The sequence below is a fragment of the Haliotis rufescens genome, unplaced genomic scaffold (assembly GCF_023055435.1).
Source record: "Haliotis rufescens isolate VD_foot unplaced genomic scaffold, xgHalRufe1.0.p SCAF_45, whole genome shotgun sequence".
In the NCBI taxonomy this organism is placed as follows: Eukaryota; Metazoa; Mollusca; class Gastropoda; order Lepetellida; family Haliotidae; genus Haliotis; species Haliotis rufescens.
This window is the reverse complement of record NW_025964168.1, coordinates 2,981,675-3,001,310: the sequence shown is the minus strand read 5'-3', so window position 1 is coordinate 3,001,310 and position 19,636 is coordinate 2,981,675. Positions and strand designations below refer to the sequence as shown.

At 40.8% G+C, this 19,636-nt stretch overlaps 1 protein-coding gene across 2 annotated transcripts; it reads left to right on the top strand.

Moving 5' to 3' along the window:
* The first annotated feature begins 5,544 nt into the window (after positions 1-5,544).
* LOC124145870 lies at positions 5,545-11,938 on the top strand. Of its 2 annotated transcripts, XR_007218210.1 has the most exons (3): positions 5,545-6,252; positions 7,139-9,916; positions 9,951-11,938. XR_007218210.1 is itself a non-coding variant. In XM_046515824.2 (2 exons), exons 1-2 carry the CDS (start codon positions 5,857-5,859, stop codon positions 7,685-7,687), a joined length of 945 nt encoding a protein of 314 aa, XP_046371780.1. In that variant the 5' UTR covers positions 5,545-5,856; the 3' UTR covers positions 7,688-11,938. The 2 variants fall into 2 exon arrangements, 1 of the variants encoding a protein (XP_046371780.1); XM_046515824.2 differs by having other exon boundaries at positions 7,139-11,938.
* Positions 11,939-19,636: the final 7,698 nt, after the last annotated feature.

The window sequence follows — 19,636 nt, the reverse complement described above, 5'->3', positions numbered from 1 at the left end:
TTGGTGGTTGCTGTGGCACGGACACAGCTGTTTGAATATTATAAGGGCAACGCTATTTTTCAGGGCATTATCATTTGCAGAAGCCCGAGGTCTTCCATTAACTGCCCGACGAAGGAGGGCAGTTTAAAAGACCGAAGGCTTCTGCAAATGACAATGCCCTGAAAAATAGCGTTACCGTTATTATAGCTAAAATGGATGGAATTTGTTATCAAATAAAAAGAAACAACAATTTCGGTTTTGAAACATTTACTGCAATCAACACGAATGTCACTGACCTACTTTTACAAATATGGAAACGTCATAGAACAAACCCGATGACGTCACTATTCAACTTTGACGTCATCTTTCCCTATCCCAATACGTCACCTAACAACGGGCCTGATAATGGCCCGTCGTCAAGCAATATGGGGGCGATATCAATGTGCAGTGGCCCGCTCATTTCTGATAACATGCGGGCGGTTTAATGATAATTCTATCCATTTTAGCTATAAGTTTGGGATTAGCCTGCAGCATGAGAGATGGTTGACATCATCTTCCGTATTTCTTCCAACGCAATAACATTCAAATATGAGACTAGATTAAAGAAACTATTTCACCGAAAATTAATCAGTTCTTGCTTGACGGTAATGAAAGAACGATGTTACAGAGGATAATTGGAACTTGGAACAGCGCCATGACGTCTGTGCATCATGACGTAACTCTCATATAACAAATACAGCACACTTTCTTCTTCATTGTTTTTTGCGATTTATTCCGAACTATTTTATATATATATATATGGTCAGTTAAGCCTCAGGCCATGCAGGCTTTATATTGTGGACCAAACGCCCCAAACTCGCACAAGCTGAAAACGAGACAAAACTCCTTTCCCACAGCAGTGACAAAGGTATACAGTAAACTACGGTTATAACGAACTGACGGATATAACGAACCTACTTTTTTGGTCCCGACTATTTGCTGTAGTTAAGCTGTATATATGCCTATAACGAACTACGGTTATAACAAACTAAAATTAGTAGTCCCTTTGAGTTCGTTATAACCGTACTTTACTGTACATTGATAACTGTTTATTCCACCTTTGATCTACTGAAATAAGTTTTCTCTCATATCGTTTTCACATTAGCGCAACTAAACGCAAGAAACCAATTATTTCCCCTTAGAATTCAGATGGTTTATTAGTTTTTCCTAATGGCTGCGTGTCTACCTGCCATAATTACTTGTGTGGACAAGGTTTTGGAGGCACAAGTAACAACCAATTTCAATACGGCTATTGGACAGGGTCATCCTGGTTGTCTTCAATGAAGGAACTCAAGGATTTACCACATTTCCTCGATTAAACGCCCGGGTCTATATATTTCTTTCAGACATTCATTACCCCATGTGTTTATTTGAGGTCCGGCGTATAATTTCAATTTCCGACTTACAGTAAAGTACGGTTATAACGAACTCAAAGGGACTACTTATTTTAGTTCGTTATAACCGTAGTTCGTTATAAGCATATATACAGCATAACTACAGCAAATAGTCGGGACCAAAAAAGTAAGTTCGTTATATCCGTCAGTTCGTTATAACCGTGTTCGTTATAACCGTAGTTTACTGTAATAAGATTAGCTCAGGCTCATCTTCGGTACCGTAGTTTGAAAGTTCATTAAAAATGCTTCTGTTTAGCGGTCGATCGATCGTTATGCAAAGACAATAATGGGAAGAATCCCATGCATGAAAACTATACCTGGCGTTTAATCGAAGCTCGGCTTTTATTCGAGTCCCGGCGTTTTTATCCAGGAAATACGGTATTATTAGAGTCACTGTATTGTGATTTGGTTTTGTTTGTGTTCCAGAGTGGCATTGGCAGGAGGCGACAGTTAATGATGTCCACTCTGTGGTCATCAGCTCACTGGACGCTATTCACACACGGTAATTAATTCCTCATGCATGGTGATTAGATGACAATAGATCGCATGAGTATGCACCTGCGCAGATGGAATCCTCCCAAACCGCCCGGATGTATAGGGGTCTTCTCCAAGGAAGCTATTGTTATGCACGTTGATATTAACAGTTTTGATGTTAGGGGTATGGATATTATGGACTCGGACTTTTGTTACATTGGAATTATCACAGACATTCAATCACACTCACATCCACTCATGCACTGTTTGCACTAAACAAAATGCATAGATATTAATAAAACAGTAAATAACAGTATAATTAGATATAAATTGTGTTACCATTAGTGAAATAAAGGTAAGTATACACTAACAATGTATTGAGCATTCTACCAAAAGGACTTTTTTTTAGAGCCATACCGCCTCAAAATGGCTCCTATGGCCCTGAAATCCAACATATTTAGACAGTTTTTATATCTTCCTTAATTAAACTTGGAGAAAACGAAGTTGAGCTTCCCATCGTTTCATCTTTTAATGATAACGATAGAAAGTTTAATTCTCGAAAACACGCCCGGACACAAGAAAGTCACAAAACACGGGCGGACACAAGAAAGTTGAATTGTCAGAAAACACTCGCGGATACACACGGGACATTCTTCATGGTGTATAATCATCTTCCCGAGGCAAGGGAGTTAACTGACTATAAAAGTCCAGTTTCCACCTTTGCCGAACTAGGCTGCAATTATTGAGTTACATTTTGGCTGGACTAACGGGTCTATGCATAGTCCTATCAAAATCGCTTAATGAACAAGATATCCGGTTCCTGAACAAAATGGATTTCATGTGCTGATTTCGGTCGACTGCAGGATTTGCAAAGCATGTGTACCGCCGACTGGGCGTTGACAGATATTTTGCAATTTTTTCATGCTTTTATTAAGGTGCTCACGTGATTTGATGCACTTCGCTTGGTAAGACCTGTTTTATAATAATATAGATCTTGATTATTGAGCAGATCGTCTTGACTGGGCGCCGCCATTTTGATTGAAGCAAATGCAAGTGATATGAAAGATGGACCTGATTGGTCAATAGGAGGAACATAGAAGGGACATAACTCGTAATAGCCACTGGTGGCGCAACGATCGAGCCTGGAAATTCCAGCCTGGTTCGGCAAGGGTGTAAGCTGGACTTGTATAGTCAGTTAACGCCCTTGCCCCGGGAAGATGGTGTATAATGATGTCTGTCTCAGGGTTTCTCTAGATTTAAAATCTGAGGTCTCGTTGACTTTTAATAAATATATTGCAAGTCAATACAAGTTTAAGAGCACTTGCTCATGGCAATTTTATTACTTCTATAATCAGACGGTCAGCCATGTAAGAATGGCTGGGAAGATTTATGAACTTGTCTGTATTTCAATAATATTAAGGTATGAATTGGGAAGCAAACAAACAGTGTTTTCAAGCTAGAGCAAGGCTACCGAATATTTAACCGCGCTTAATTGAATTGGAACCGAACTAAATGAAGCGCAGTTAAAGCCTTTAACAATTGTTTTTCAGTATGCGGTATTTACATTCTCTTCGATCATGTACGATGCATCAATATACGTTACGCACCCATATGAGTCTGAGACCGTGTTCACCGGGAGAGGAATGATAAATGTTGTTATTTAAATTCGTACCTAAAGTAATATTTGGCATTTGTTTATGAAGTTTACTTCGCACTAACGTGCTCCCACCAAGCGGGAATGTATTATTAAGTCACTAATACAAAAGTGAGTGAGTTGGGTTTAACGCCGCTTTGAATAGTATTCTGGAAATATCACGGTGTGTCAGCCTAATTTGGGAGGAAAGCCCAAAGTGATGCAGGTCCCAGATGAAACCCACGAGCTCGGGTATGGTGTAGACAATCAGGAACACTATCGGGGCGAACCGGGATTCGAACTCACGGTCATACGTTTCTGGCGTGCCCAGGGGGACGCAACTCTGCACCGTGAATTGATGCGCCTAAGACGACTTGGCAAACCATGTCCGCTAATAATACAAGCCGTAAACGAAGAGTGAGTTGTGTATTACTCCGCTTTGAACTAGGAGTATTAGTAGAACACCAGGAAATACGGGTTGTCTTTCCTGATCGAATTATGTAAAAACGCCACAAATACAAAGAAACTTCGCGAAGGTCAATCTTGACCATGTTCCACAAGTGATCTTAGCACTAAAACGAAAAAAAAAATTCCATGTTTTAACCTAGAATTACGACATTCAAACAGTTCAAACTCCTGTAAAGATCCTGGTTAGAATTGGTCTTCAGCAACCTATGCTTGTAAGTGGCGACAAACGGGATCGGGTGGTCAGGCTCCCTGACTTGGTTGATGCATGTTATCGTATCCCAATTTCGTAGATCAATGCTCATGATTGTCTGGTACAAGATCGATTATTTACAAACCGCAGTCATATAGGTCCAACTTATAAACTATAGGAGCTTATATTTACGCGGTATATGGGTCACAAATAAGCGCGGTATAACGAGACACGCTTTATAACAGTTGTTATCGCGGGCCGCTGCGCGGACTGCACGTGCAGAAGAGGGCTGTACGTGCAGAAAGAACCGCGTGCGTCGTACCACATGGCATTGTGTCGTTGACTGTTCACAAGAGAGGATGTCTGACGATGACGATATTTTCCTTACTCAAAGTAAGTTAATTGATGAAAATTCTGTAGAAAAGGATGGGGATGACTTTTGTTTCCGTTTTGGTGACCCCAGAGACCATATAATAGATTATTATATGGTCTCTGGCGACCCTTTGTCAGATGATGAAGTTGCTAAAAATTGCTCCCCAGGTTTTACAATTGCAATTGTAAAACCTGAGGAGCAATTGTAAAACCTGCTGATGGGTCTTACTACAAACATGACAAAAGAAAGGTCGTCTGGGAGATGGTTACAACACCATGATAGGTTTATAATGCCGCTTACACGATGCTGGTGTCGGCGAGGCCGTCAATATGGTTTTCCCGAGGTTAGGCAGGAGAAAGTAGCCTATGGCAATTTGGAGTGGGTGGATAGAGATCTACGGCGATTAAAACAACAAATTTCACAGCAGGTTACACCAAGAATGGATTACACACATTGTATTGACTGTATCTACATCGGGAATCGAACCTGGTTCTTCAGCGTGACGAGCGAACACTCGACAATTACTTCATTTCCTCATATTTGCAGTCACTTAAACTTAAATATATAAGTCAATGGAAACTAAGTCAACGTATCGAAGAAACTTATAATGTTTACTTTATGTTCTTCATAGTATTTTATTTTAAAAGGTATTTTAAATAGTACAAAGCGATATTAAAAACAAACTCATGAAATCACGTTTTGAAAGACTGTTCTTAGCACAAATGACATCAAAAGAAATAAAGTTTAAACTTTGTTAATATATTTTGTCATATATAATGTTTTGTAGTTGTAAAAACGTTTATTCGTCTTATATTTCCTTTCACTTGTGAAACATGCTCAATATTATTAGGAGTCTTTTTTTGTTTATATGACGTCATCTTTGACATATTTGTTACTATTTATAGACTAGTCACACCTTGCAATTTTGCTTTACCTGCATTAATAGAGCTCACTGATTGGCTAGTTTTCCTAGGTAAACCAATCAGAAGCCGCGAACAATAAACAATACTGCGTCATGTCGCCATTACACAGACGTGACTACTCATATCAGGACAAACCGGAATTACAATTGTATCAAGCAAATACCTCCGCGTGTTGTCTTAATCACTAATTGTATACCTTAGAACAATGTCGTTTGTCAACAGGTAAAACCCAATCACAGGTAAACAGCAGCTATAGGCACATTGGAGTGAGTGAGAAGGCGGGGTGATCAAAAGTCGGAAATCCATCGATTGGAAGATAGTGTTTATGTGTACACGTTGAATAGATTTGTCAACAGAAATATATACTATAAATTGAGAAGAAAATGTCGAAGAAGGAAAGGAAAAGGGTTTTGGCAGAAATTTGGGGAACACCAACCGCCCGTGACATTGACTTCTTTGATGAAGGAAACGAGATCGTTGTGACATCGTCACATCGGGAAATCGCAGCATGGTGGATCGACATCTTCCAAGTTGTCTATCCCGACGTCACATGTTCCGAGAAAAGAGACATTATCAAACTGAAACCGGTACATGGAGTCAGCTTAAAGTTGAACAAGGCAAATGGTATTTTGAAAGTCACCGGCAAGAACCACTGGAATTGGTTCATTGAGAACTTCAACAGTCTTCTTGAACATGGCAACGACAACGTGGAAATGTTAACTGAAGCGTCGGAGAGTTCCGTCACACGATTCCTCCAGCTCAATAAAGATGACGAAGAGGCAAGTACTGTGATTGTTATAATTATTATGAATGGGAGTATATAATGGTTATGTCATATCAAAGGGTTTATGTTAAATGATTGTTAGGTTAGAGCAGTTTGTTGTCTAATGCCGCTCTCAGCAATATTACAGCATTGTAACTGTGGTATGTAAATAATCACATCTGGACTAGAACTGCGTTCCGGTACTTGACATGAGCCTCGATCTACGTAATTGGAATACGATTACATGCATCAACCAAGTCAGCGAGCCTGACCATCCAATACAGTTGGTTGCCTCTTACGAAAAGCATGGTTTGCTGAAGACCACTCGTGGAGATCTGGGTTAGAATGGGTCTTCAGCAACCCTTGATATTGTTTGTTATTTTTGGGGGTATACATGTATTCAGTCAGGATAGAATCGCACATATCACTCTGACTAAAATACCCGTGAAGACCCAGAGTAGAATAAGTTTTCAGCAGCCCATGCTTGTCGTAACTAAAGGGATCGGGTGACCAGACTCGCTGACTTGGTTGATGCATGTCATTTTATCCCAATTTTGTAGATCGATGCTCATGATGTCAATCTCTGGATTGTCTGATCCAGAGTCAATTATTTACAGACCACTGTCATAATAGCTGGAATATTGCTAAGTGCGGCGTTAAACAAATAAAACACACTGCCTGTTGGATACATACTGTTGCAGTTTACATGGCTAGACAGGAATGACTAATTATATTACAATATGTACCAGGTCAGATACAATGTTGCATTTCTTGTACCTTATGCATGGTATAAGGAGAAATGGTAGTTTATTTCATGTCTTTGAATACAAGTTCGTTTTTTCATCACTCGCTGTTGCAAGGAAAATTTGAAATAACTCAATTTTATACCAACTTATTTGCAGGTACAAGATTTGTTGGATATGATCCCCGAGGGTGGAGGAATTATGGGGCATGACTTCATCATGCGTGTATGGAAAAGTCTGATCGACGACTGGTGTGGGGTTGGAGCCTGTGTTTACGTGGTTACGCCCAAGATAGACTCCGAACGCCTTTTGCAAGTCATGTTATTGATGATACGCAACAAGGGAACAGGGTTCAAGGTCACCCTTGTTACCCCGACAAAGTCAGATGGGGAGAAGTTTTCCAATGTGATGGACAAAACCAAACGGAGAATGAAAGAAGTGAAGACGGGCCGTGGCACACGGTTGCTCTCCGATGTCAAAATGGAGTGGGTTGAGAACAGTCTTGAAGTGCGACATGAGGATTTTTCCACAAACTTTATCGCAGCATATAAGGACAGTGAGGCTGAGGTCTTGACTACCACTGCACATTTCCATAAGAGTCATTTCCATTTCAACCAGAAAGACAATGTCTGCTACAACCGACTCCCAACGTCAGACCTGAAACGTAATTATCTCTTTCCGCTGGGGATTGGGAATAACATATTTTGAAGTGTCAGTGACAAAAGCAGTGAGCCTGTGTTGTCCCAAGGATGTGAGTGATTGTCTCTGTGTCGAACTTACACTGCAAAGTGCCATATGGAACTATTCCTTGAGATGACGTGAAGATGGAGCAATACCTCATGGTCATGAAGTACTGACATTTATGCAATGGCAAATATACCTGTTTATTGCATGTGATTGTTTTAAACTTAACAAATGTGTGAATAGGACAGATTTTGAGTGTGAGGAATCATTGACTCAAGTTTAGTTCTTTCGAAATATTCAACTTTTCATTTCAGAGGTTTTTTGCCCAATTGCGATATTGTGTTTTTTGCTTACTCGTCATGCTCATGATGCTGTTAGTGTTATGTTGTTGGGATCCTTGATTTTTGTTATATACTACTCAGAGGAAGTTAAAGAATACCCAATTTTTCTTATGACTGTTGCAACACACAGCCTTCCAATTGTGGGTGCTCTTTAATTTGTTTAAAGTAGTATATATTTCCACTCAACTTTTGGTATAGTTATTCTGAGTGTATAGCATGTCCCGTTTGGAACACAAATGGCATTCAATATTGCTGTGGAAGTGGCTGATTGTCTGCTTCATTTGACGTTATCCGAAATGAAAACACATATTGGTTTAGCTGCCCTGAAGACTACCAGTAGTATGAGACTTCTCAGTATCCCTATCAGAAGTTGAGTAGTGTAATCCTTAACACAACGTGTTTGAAATGTTTATCGTATTGTACAATATTACCCTTTTGTTCAAATATGATTTTGTGAAAGCCAGTTCTTGAATTTGACAGCAATAAACAATACCTCTAAGCATGCTCAGTCTCAAGCTAACGATACAGAGTCTGAAGGAATCATGACTGACAAGGGATCAATAAGCTTTACTGTTGGTTTGTTTGTTTAACACTGCACTCAGCACTATTCCAGCTGAATGAATGGGGGTCTGAAAATAATCAAGTCTAGACCAGACAATCCAGTATGCAATTGGGACACGATGACATGCATCAACCACTTAAATGAACTTGACCACCTAATCCCATTAGCATGGTTAGTCGCCTCTTGCAACAAGTATAGTCACCTTCTATGACATAATGGGATATCCTCAGATCTTTCAGTGAGATTGACTATGACTTTGTTAATTGCTTGATGGCAGCGATCTTTTCACTCTTTTACAAATTAAAACTTGTCTCCATCATATGAAAAACAGTTTATTCTTATTCTGCAGTAAATATGTTATGTCGCCACTTATGACAGCACCCAGATTTAAGCATGCTAAATCCAACATGGTTAGCATACTTGCTATTAGGGATGTAACAGTGCCCCTTGTGTTGCAAAGGCGAGTATGTTTGTTGTAAAAGGTGACTATCGGGATTGGGTGGTCAGGCTTGCTGACTTGGTTGATGCATGTCATCGATCCTACTTGTGTGGATCGATGTTCATGATGTCGATCACTGGATTGTCTGGTCCAGACGCGATTATTTACAGACTGCCGTCATATAGCTGGAATATTGCAACAAACAAACCAAACTTGTATTGCATGACTCAACATCCATCACCTGTTGTATTGCATCATGGGAATGTGGCACAGGTTGCACAGTCGTAAAACCTGGGGGTGTCATTGATTGGAATTTTTAGTATTGATTTATCCACATAAAAGTATCACAATATATCTATATATTGATTAGGAATAATATTAATTATTCTGTATATGTATGAATAAACATTACCTGCATTGACCTTCAATTAATCGATTTAAAGTTAAAAACAAACTAGGCTGATCAATCATGTCAATTAGACATTTAAAGTTGAACTTTCTGCCTTCTCATTGTCCATCTTGACCATAGTAACCTTAAGGAATAATGACATTTCTGTGGCAGTAAATTTGTATCATTGACATAAAATATTACTGATAGTACATTGATATCTCGATGTATAATCACATCCCAGAAGGTGGCATAATTCACTGAGTTGTGTCCCTTAGGCATGCCAGAAACCTATTACATGTATCATGGGTTTGAATCCAGATTTGCCCGGATTATGTTTCTAGGTTTGTCAGAATCATAACAATGCTTGTGGGATTACCCAAGTTGTAAACATCTAAGACCCACATTACTTAGAGATTTCCTCCCACATGACACTCTGTAATATAACTAGGGGCGGTGGGGAGGCCTAGTGGTTAAAACGTTCGCTCGTCACGCAGAAGGCCAGGGTTCGATTACTCTTCAGGTAGTGGAGTTACACATGTTCGTTTACTCTTCAGGTAGTGGAGTTACACATATTCAAGTACTCCAATAACGTATCCAGTGGCATTATCATCATCACCATGGTTACACATGTGAGAGTGCTTTTTACAACCATAAACAGAGATTGCATCATGGTTGTAGCGTTTTCCTTTGATCTCACCTCTAGACATGTTGAAAGGACCTTAGAAGGCGGAACCCTTCTGTGAACAGCATGTATACTTTTTTCAGTTCAGCATTCGTTTGCTTTAAAATATGTGACATAGGACCTGTGAAACACAGCCACCATCACCACCAGCACGGTAACCAGTACCAGGATGCATGTTCCATATTGAATGGCGGGACCAGTGTAACATGGAATATTTTGAGAAGTGGTGATAGCAGAGGAGTTGCTTCTCTGAAAATATCATCCATTAGCTGTGTGCAGACATTCAATAAATGTGGCTGATTTTCTTTTCAACTAAAAATATATTCCATGAATATGTGTGATAAGGACATTTTGGGTGCCTAGGTGGGTACTGAATATGACTTGGTTGGGAGTTATCATACAAATAGTATTCTAAATTCCTTTGAGCTTTGTCATATTTTTTAGATTCATTTCAAGATCTTTCAATTTATTATATATGCTGGTACATATTTCCATTATCTATGAATTATCTTGTCAAAAGTGGAGTTGTATAACAAGGCTTATAGGAGCCTCAACATGCTCAAGGTCTGTGAGAATTCACACTGGTGTCAATTGATTGTGATATGATTTGCTTTGAGGGGCTATAAATCTATGATTGTTTTTTATATTGTGTTTATTACATATCATTAACAATGTACTGATCACAGGGTAACAATGTGACAGAATGGCCCAGAAATAAGGTCAATATTTATGTAGCAAATTTAATAGAATATTATATTTGTGTGATATTTATGTATAGCATTCACGACTTTTGATTTAAGTCAATGCAATAGTGTTAGGTGAGCCAATTATGAGAAATAAATAAGTGATTTTAGCATCTTTACAAGCAACCATTATCTTGTTTGTCAAAGGATGGACGACGACAATTATATCATCTTACACGTAAAATGCTTGAATTTTATTGGTCAATAACGTGTATAACTAGAAATAATATACCCTGCCGTCATGGCAACATACATTTTCGTTATCTCTCCTAATAGAGAAATAGAGATAACGGGATCGCGTGGTCAGGCTCGCTGACTTGGTTGGTGCATGTCATCGATCCCAATTGTGTGGATCGATGCTCTTGATGTCAATCACTGGATTGTCTGGTCCAGACTCGATTCTTTACAGACCGCCTTCATATAGCTGGAATATTGCTGAGTGCGGCGTTAAACAACAAACAAATAATAGAGAAATGTTGTCACGTAATGTACAGTGTATAAACATAGGCTTTGAAGTATGTGTCTACTGGAGGTCACCTGCAGATGTGGCAACAAACATTTCGCATTCCAATCATCTTTTGTTTTCAAATTGTGGTATATGATAAACATGGGGGGTTAAAAAAAATGACTGTGTCATAGCAACCTTATGAGAGGTGAAACGTTCAAGTGAGACCTGCTGAGAGGTTTTTCATTTGAATTGTAAGACCTGCTTGGAGGTACTTGGTATCTGCAGACTTTTCCCTCGCTTACCACGGGCAGATCCAGATATGGGTCAGTACTCCCCCCACCCACCCACTCCTTTTGAAGACCAAATGTATGTTGTAATCAGTAAAATTATCTAAGAGAGGGTTTTGATAATTTGGACCCCTCCCTTTTATAAATGCTGGATCTACCCATGCTCGAGGCTTTACATTTTCCACCAAAACCTTGGAGTTGTTTTTATCTATAGCAACTAAACAGTTGTGATTAATGCCTTCAGTTGTTGTTTACCTTCGTTTTGAGAAATGGTTTCAGATTACTGGTTCTATTAAGCTGTGATGTAACACTTACAGTTTGACTTGTACATATGTGATTGATACTTATATTTCCTTTGTTAAATAAATTACATCAAACAATATCAACTGAGTCTTCCTGTGTGTTGATGTATGCCATGATGTTTCTTTGTTGTTTAACGCCACACTCAACAATATTCCAGCTGTATGACGGCGGTCTGTAAATAATCGAGTCTGGACCAGACAATCCATTGATTGATATCATGAGAATCGATCCACACAATTGGGATCGATGGCATGCTTCAACCAAGTCAGCAAGCCTGACCACCCGATCCTGTTAGTCTCCTCTTACGATAAGCACAGTGTACATGTCACTGAAGTACTGTGTATACCACCCTTGTTCATGCCAATGAAGTACTGTGAAAACCACCCTTGTTCATGCCACTGAAGTACTGTGTATACCACCCTTGTTCATGCTATACATGCCACTGAAGTACTGTGTATACCACCCCTGTTCATGCTATACATGCCACTGAAGTACTGTGTATACCACCCTTGTTCATGCCACTGAAGTACTGTGTATACCACCCTTGTTCATGCTATACATGCCACTGAAGTACTGCGTATACCACCCCTGTTCATGCTATACATACCACTGAAGTACTGTGTATACCACCCTTGTTCATGCCACTGAAGTACTGTGTATACCACCCCTGTACATGCTATACATGCCACTGAAGTACTGTGTATACCACCCCTTGTTCATGCCAATGAGACCACGGTTCGATTCCCGACATGGGTACAATGTGTGAAGCCCATTTCTGGTGTCCCCCGCCCTGATATTGCTGGAATATTGCTAAAGGCGGCGTAAAACCATACTCACTCACTCATTCATGCCAATGAAGTACTGTGAAAACCACCCTTGTTCATGCCACTGAAGTACTGTGTATACCATCCTTGTTCATGCTATACATGCCACTGAAGTACTGTGTATACCACCCCTGTACATGCTATACATGCCACTGAAGTACTGTGTATATCACCCTTGTTCATGCCAATGAAGTACTGTGAAAACCACCCCTGTACATGCTATACATGCCACTGAATTACTGTGTATACCACCCTTGTTCATGCCAATGAAGTACTGTGTATACCACCCCTGTACATGCCAATGAAGAAGTGTGTATATCACCCCTGTACATGCTATACATGCCACTGAAGTACTGTGTATACCACCCCTGTACATGTCACTGAAGTACTGTGTATACCACCCCAGTACATGTCACTGAAGTACTGTGTATACAATCCTTGTACATACTATACATGTTGTATTGAAGTACTGTGTATACCACCCTTGTACATGTCACTGAAATACTGTGTATACCACCCCTGTACATGTCACTGAAGTCCTGTTTATACCACACCTGTATGTCACTAAAGTACTGTGTATACCACCCCTATTCATGCCACTGAAGTACTGTGTATACCACCCTTGTACATGCAATACACGCCACTGAAGTACTGTGTATACAATCCTTGTACATGCTATACATGTTACTGAAGTACTGTGTATACCCCCCTTGTACATGTCACTGTAATACTGTGTATACCACCCCTGTATATGTCACTGAAGTACTGTGTATACCACCCCTGTACATGCCATACACGCCACTGAAGTACTGTGTACACAATCCTTGTACATGCTATACATGTTACTGGAGTACTGTGTATACCCCCATTGTAAATGCCACTGAAATACTGTGTATACCACCCCTGTATATGTCACTGAAGTACTGTGTATACCACCCCTGTACATGCCATACATGTCACTGAAGTACTGTGTATACAATCCTTGTACATGCTGTACATGCCAATGAAGTACTGTGGAAACCACCCTTGTTCATGCCACTGAAGTACTGTGTATACCATCCTTCTTCATGCTTACATGCCACTGAAGTACTGTGTATACCACCCCTGTACATGCTGTACATGCCAATGAAGTACTGTGGAAACCACTCTTGTTCATGCCACTGAAGTACTGTGTATACCACCCTTGTTCATGCTATACATGCCACTGAAGTACTGTGTATACCACCCCTGTACATGCTATACATGCCACTGAAGTACTGTGTATAGCACCCTTGTTCATCCCAATGAAGTACTGTGGAAACCACCCTTGTTCATGCCACTGAAGTACTGTGTATACCACCCTTGTTCATGCTATACATGTCACTGAAGTACTGTGTATACCACCCCTGTACATGCTATACATGCCACTGAAGTACTGTGTATAGCACCCTTGTTCATGCCAATGAAGTACTGTGAAAACCACAATTGTTCATGCCACTGAAGTACTGTGTATACCATCCTTGTTCATGCTATACATGCCACTGAAGTACTGTGGAAACCACCCCTGTACATGCTATACATGCCACTGAAGTACTGTGTATACCACCCCTGTACATGCTATACATGCCACTGAAGTACTGTGTATATCACCCTTGTTCATGCCACTGAAGTACTGTGTATACCACCCCTGTACATGCCATACACGCCACTGAAGTACTGTGTATACCACACCTGTATATGTCACTAAATTACTGTGTATACCACCCCTGTACATGCCATACATGTTACTGAATACTGTGTATACCACCCTTCTACATGTCACTGAAATACTGTGTATACCGGCCCTCTACATGCCACTGAAGTGCTGTGTATACCACCCCTGTACATGTCCCTGAAGTACTGTGTATACAATCCTTGTACATGCTATACATGTTACTGAAGTACTGTGTATACCACCCTTGTACATGTCACTGAAATACTGTGTATACCACCCCTGTACATGTCACTGAAGTACTATGTATACCACCCCTGTACATGTCATACACGCCACTGAAGTACTGTGTATACAATCCTTGTACATGCTATACATGTTACTGGAGTACTGTGTATACCACCCTTGTACATGTCACTGAAATACTGTGTATACCACCCCTGTATATGTCACTGAAGTACTGTGTATACCACCCCTGTACATGCCATACATGTCACTGAAGTACTGTGTATACCACCCCTGTACATGTCACTTAAGTACTGTGTATACCACCCCTGTACATGTCACTGAAGTACTGTGTATACCACCCTTATACATGCTATACATGCAATTTAGGTACTGTGTATACCACCCCTGTACATGCCACTGAAGTACTGTGTATACCACCCCTGTACATGTCACTGAAGTACTGTGTATAACACCCTTATACATGCTATACATGCCATTGAGGTACTGTGTATACCACCCCTGTACATGCCATACATGCCACTGAAGTACTGTGTATTCCAACCTTGTTCATGCCAATGAAGTACTGTGGAAACCACCCTTGTTCATGCCACTGAAGTACTGTGTATACCATCCTTGTTCATGCTATACATGCCACTAGTACTGTGTATACCACCCTTGTTTATGAAATACATGCCACTGAAGTACTGTGTATACCACCCCTGTACATGCTATACATGCCACTGAAGTACTGTGTATACCACCCTTGTTCATGCCAATGAAGTACTGTGAAAACCACCCTTGATCATGCCACTGAAGTACTGTGTATACCAACCCTGTACATGTCCCTGAAGTACTTTGTATACAATCCTTGTACATGCTATACATGTTACTGAAGTACTGTGTATACCACCCTTTTACATGTCACTGAAATACTGTGTATACCACCCCTGTACATGTCACTGAAGTACTGTGTATACCACCCCTGTTCATGCCACTGAAGTACTGTGTATACCACCCCTGTACACGTCACTGAAGTACTGTGTATACCACCCTTGTTTATGATATACATGCCACTGAAGTACTGTGTATACCACCCCTGTACATGCTATACATGCCACTGAAGTACTGTGTATATCACCCTTGTTCATGCCACTGAAGTACTGTGAAAACCACCCTTGTTCATGCCACTGAAATACTGTGTATACCACCCCTGTACATGTCCCTGAAGTACTGTGTATACCACCCCTGTTCATGCCACTGAAGTACTGTGTATACCACCCCTGTACACGTCACTGAAGTACTGTGTATACCACACCTGTACATGCCACTGAAGTACTGTGTATACCACCCCTGTACATGTCACTGAAGTACTGTGTATACCACCCTTGTACATGCCATACACGCCACTGAAGTACTGTGTATACCACCCTTGTACAGGTCACTGAAATACTGTGTATACCGGCCCTCTTCATGCCACTGAAGTACTGTGTATACCACCCCTGTACATGTCCCTGAAGTACTGTGTATACAATCCTTGTACATGCTATACATGTTACTGAAGTACTGTGTATACCACCCTTTTACATGCCACTGAAGTACTGTGTATACCACCCCTGTACATGCTCTACATGCCAATGAAGTATATGTATATCACCCTTGTTCATGCCAATGAAGTACTGTGGAAACCACCCCTGTACATGCTATACATGCCACTGAAGTACTGTGTATACCACCCCTGTACATGCTATACATGCCACTGAAGTACTGTGTATATCACCCTTGTTCATGCCACTGAAGTACTGTGTATACCACCCCTGTACATGCCATACACGCCACTGAAGTACTGTGTATACCACACCTGTATATGTCACTAAATTACTGTGTATACCACCCCTGTACATGCCATACATGTTACTGAAGTACTGTGTATACCACCCTTCTACATGTCACTGAAATACTGTGTATACCGGCCCTCTACATGCCACTGAAGTGCTGTGTATACCACCCCTGTACATGTCCCTGAAGTACTGTGTATACAATCCTTGTACATGCTATACATGTTACTGAAGTACTGTGTATACCACCCTTGTACATGTCACTGAAATACTGTGTATACCACCCCTGTACATGTCACTGAAGTACTATGTATACCACCCCTGTACATGTCATACACGCCACTGAAGTACTGTGTATACAATCCTTGTACATGCTATACATGTTACTGGAGTACTGTGTATACCACCCTTGTACATGTCACTGAAATACTGTGTATACCACCCCTGTATATGTCACTGAAGTACTGTGTATACCACCCCTGTACATGCCATACATGTCACTGAAGTACTGTGTATACCACCCCTGTACATGTCACTTAAGTACTGTGTATACCACCCCTGTACATGTCACTGAAGTACTGTGTATACCACCCTTATACATGCTATACATGCAATTTAGGTACTGTGTATACCACCCCTGTACATGCCACTGAAGTACTGTGTATACCACCCCTGTACATGTCACTGAAGTACTGTGTATACCACCCTTATACATGCTATACATGCCATTGAGGTACTGTGTATACCACCCCTGTACATGCCATACATGCCACTGAAGTACTGTGTATTCCAACCTTGTTCATGCCAATGAAGTACTGTGGAAACCACCCTTGTTCATGCCACTGAAGTACTGTGTATACCATCCTTGTTCATGCTATACATGCCACTAGTACTGTGTATACCACCCTTGTTTATGATATACATGCCACTGAAGTACTGTGTATACCACCCCTGTACATGCTATACATGCCACTGAAGTACTGTGTATACCACCCTTGTTCATGCCAATGAAGTACTGTGAAAACCACCCTTGTTCATGCCACTGAAGTACTGTGTATACCAACCCTGTACATGTCCCTGAAGTACTGTGTATACAATCCTTGTACATGCTATACATGTTACTGAAGTACTGTGTATACCACCCTTTTACATGTCACTGAAATACTGTGTATACCACCCCTGTACATGTCACTGAAGTACTGTGTATACCACCCCTGTTCATGCCACTGAAGTACTGTGTATACCACCCCTGTACACGTCACTGAAGTACTGTGTATACCACCCTTGTTTATGATATACATGCCACTGAAGTACTGTGTATACCACCCCTGTACATGCTATACATGCCACTGAAGTAGTGTATATCACCCTTGTTCATGCCACTGAAGTACTGTGAAAACCACCCTTGTTCATGCCACTGAAATACTGTGTATACCACCCCTGTACATGTCCCTGAAGTACTGTGTATACCACCCCTGTTCATGCCACTGAAGTACTGTGTATACCACCCCTGTACACGTCACTGAAGTACTGTGTATACCACACCTGTACATGCCACTGAAGTACTGTGTATACCACCCCTGTACATGTCACTGAAGTACTGTGTATACCACCCTTGTACATGCCATACACGCCACTGAAGTACTGTGTATACCACCCTTGTACAGGTCACTGAAATACTGTGTATACCGGCCCTCTTCATGCCACTGAAGTACTGTGTATACCACCCCTGTACATGTCCCTGAAGTACTGTGTATACAATCCTTGTACATGCTATACATGTTACTGAAGTACTGTGTATACCACCCTTTTACATGTCACTGAAATACTGTGTATACCACCCCTTTTACATGTCACTGAAATACTGTGTATACCACCCCTGTACATGTCACTGAAGTACTGTGTATACCAACCCCTGTACACGTCACTGAAGTACTGTGTATACCACACCTGTACATGCCACTTAAGTACTGTGTATACCACCCCTGTTCATGCCACTGAAGTACTGTGTATACCACCCCTGTACACGTCACTGAAGTACTGTGTATACCACCCCTGTTCATGTCACTGAAGTACTGTGTATACCACCCCTGTACACGTCACTGAAGTACGATGTATACCACCCCTGTACACGTCACTGAAGTACGATGTATACCACCCCTGTACATGTCACTGAAGTACGGTGTATACCCCCCTCATACATGCAGTTTAGGTACTGTGTATACCACCCCTGTACATGTCACTGAAGTACTGTGTATACCACCCCTGTACATGTCACTGAAGTACTTTGTATACCACCCTTGTTCATGCCAATGAAGTAGTGTATACCACCCTTATACATGCTATACATGTCACTGAAGTACTGTGTATACCACCCCTGTACATGTCACTGAAGTACTGTGTACAACCCTTATACATGCTATACATGTCACTGAAGTACTGTGTATACCACCCCTGTACATGTCACTGAAGTACTGTGTATACCACCCCTGTACATGTCACTGAAGTACTGTGTATACCACCCCTGTACATGTCACTGAAGTACTGTGTATACCACCCTTATACATGCCATTGAAGTACTGTGTAAACCACCCTTATACATGCCATTGAAGTACTGTGTAAACCACCCTTATACATGCCATTGAAGTACTGTGTAAACCACCCCTGTACATGCCACTGAAGTACTGTGTACAACCCTTATACATGCTATACATGTCACTGAAGTACTGTGTATACCACCCCTGTACATGTCACTGAAGTACTGTGTATACCCTATTGTACATGTCACTGAAGTACTGTGTATACCACCCTTATACATGACATTGAAGTACTGTGTAAACCACCCTTATACATGCCACTGAAGTACTGTGTATACCACCCTAATACATGCCACTAAAGTACTGTGTATACCACCCCTATACATGCCACTGAAGTACTGTGTATACCACCAATGTACATGCAAAAACATGTTACCATTATTGTGTGTATATAAGTGCATAAAAAACCTCGGACACCCTACCCCACCCCACTGTAATAATTATTGGTCACTTAACATTCAAGAAAACATCTTTTCCAGTTAAAAGTTCATTCATAACTGTCGTGATTTGATTAAATTTATAAAGAGCTTGCTCATACGAGGCTGTGACCTCAAATGTAGATATACCAAATTCAAGTTCAAAAGTTGCATTTTGATTGATAGT

What these genes read in the sequence shown, in the direction of transcription:
- LOC124145870 (XM_046515824.2), top strand. Translation starts at nt 5,857, where the DNA reads ATGTCGAAGAAGGAAAGGAAAAGGGTTTTGGCAGAAATTTGGGGAACA. An exon ending in TCAATAAAGATGACGAAGAG is followed by an intron (nt 6,253 to 7,138) that starts GCAAGTACTGTG and finishes ACTTATTTGCAG; the next exon opens with GTACAAGATTTGTTGGATAT.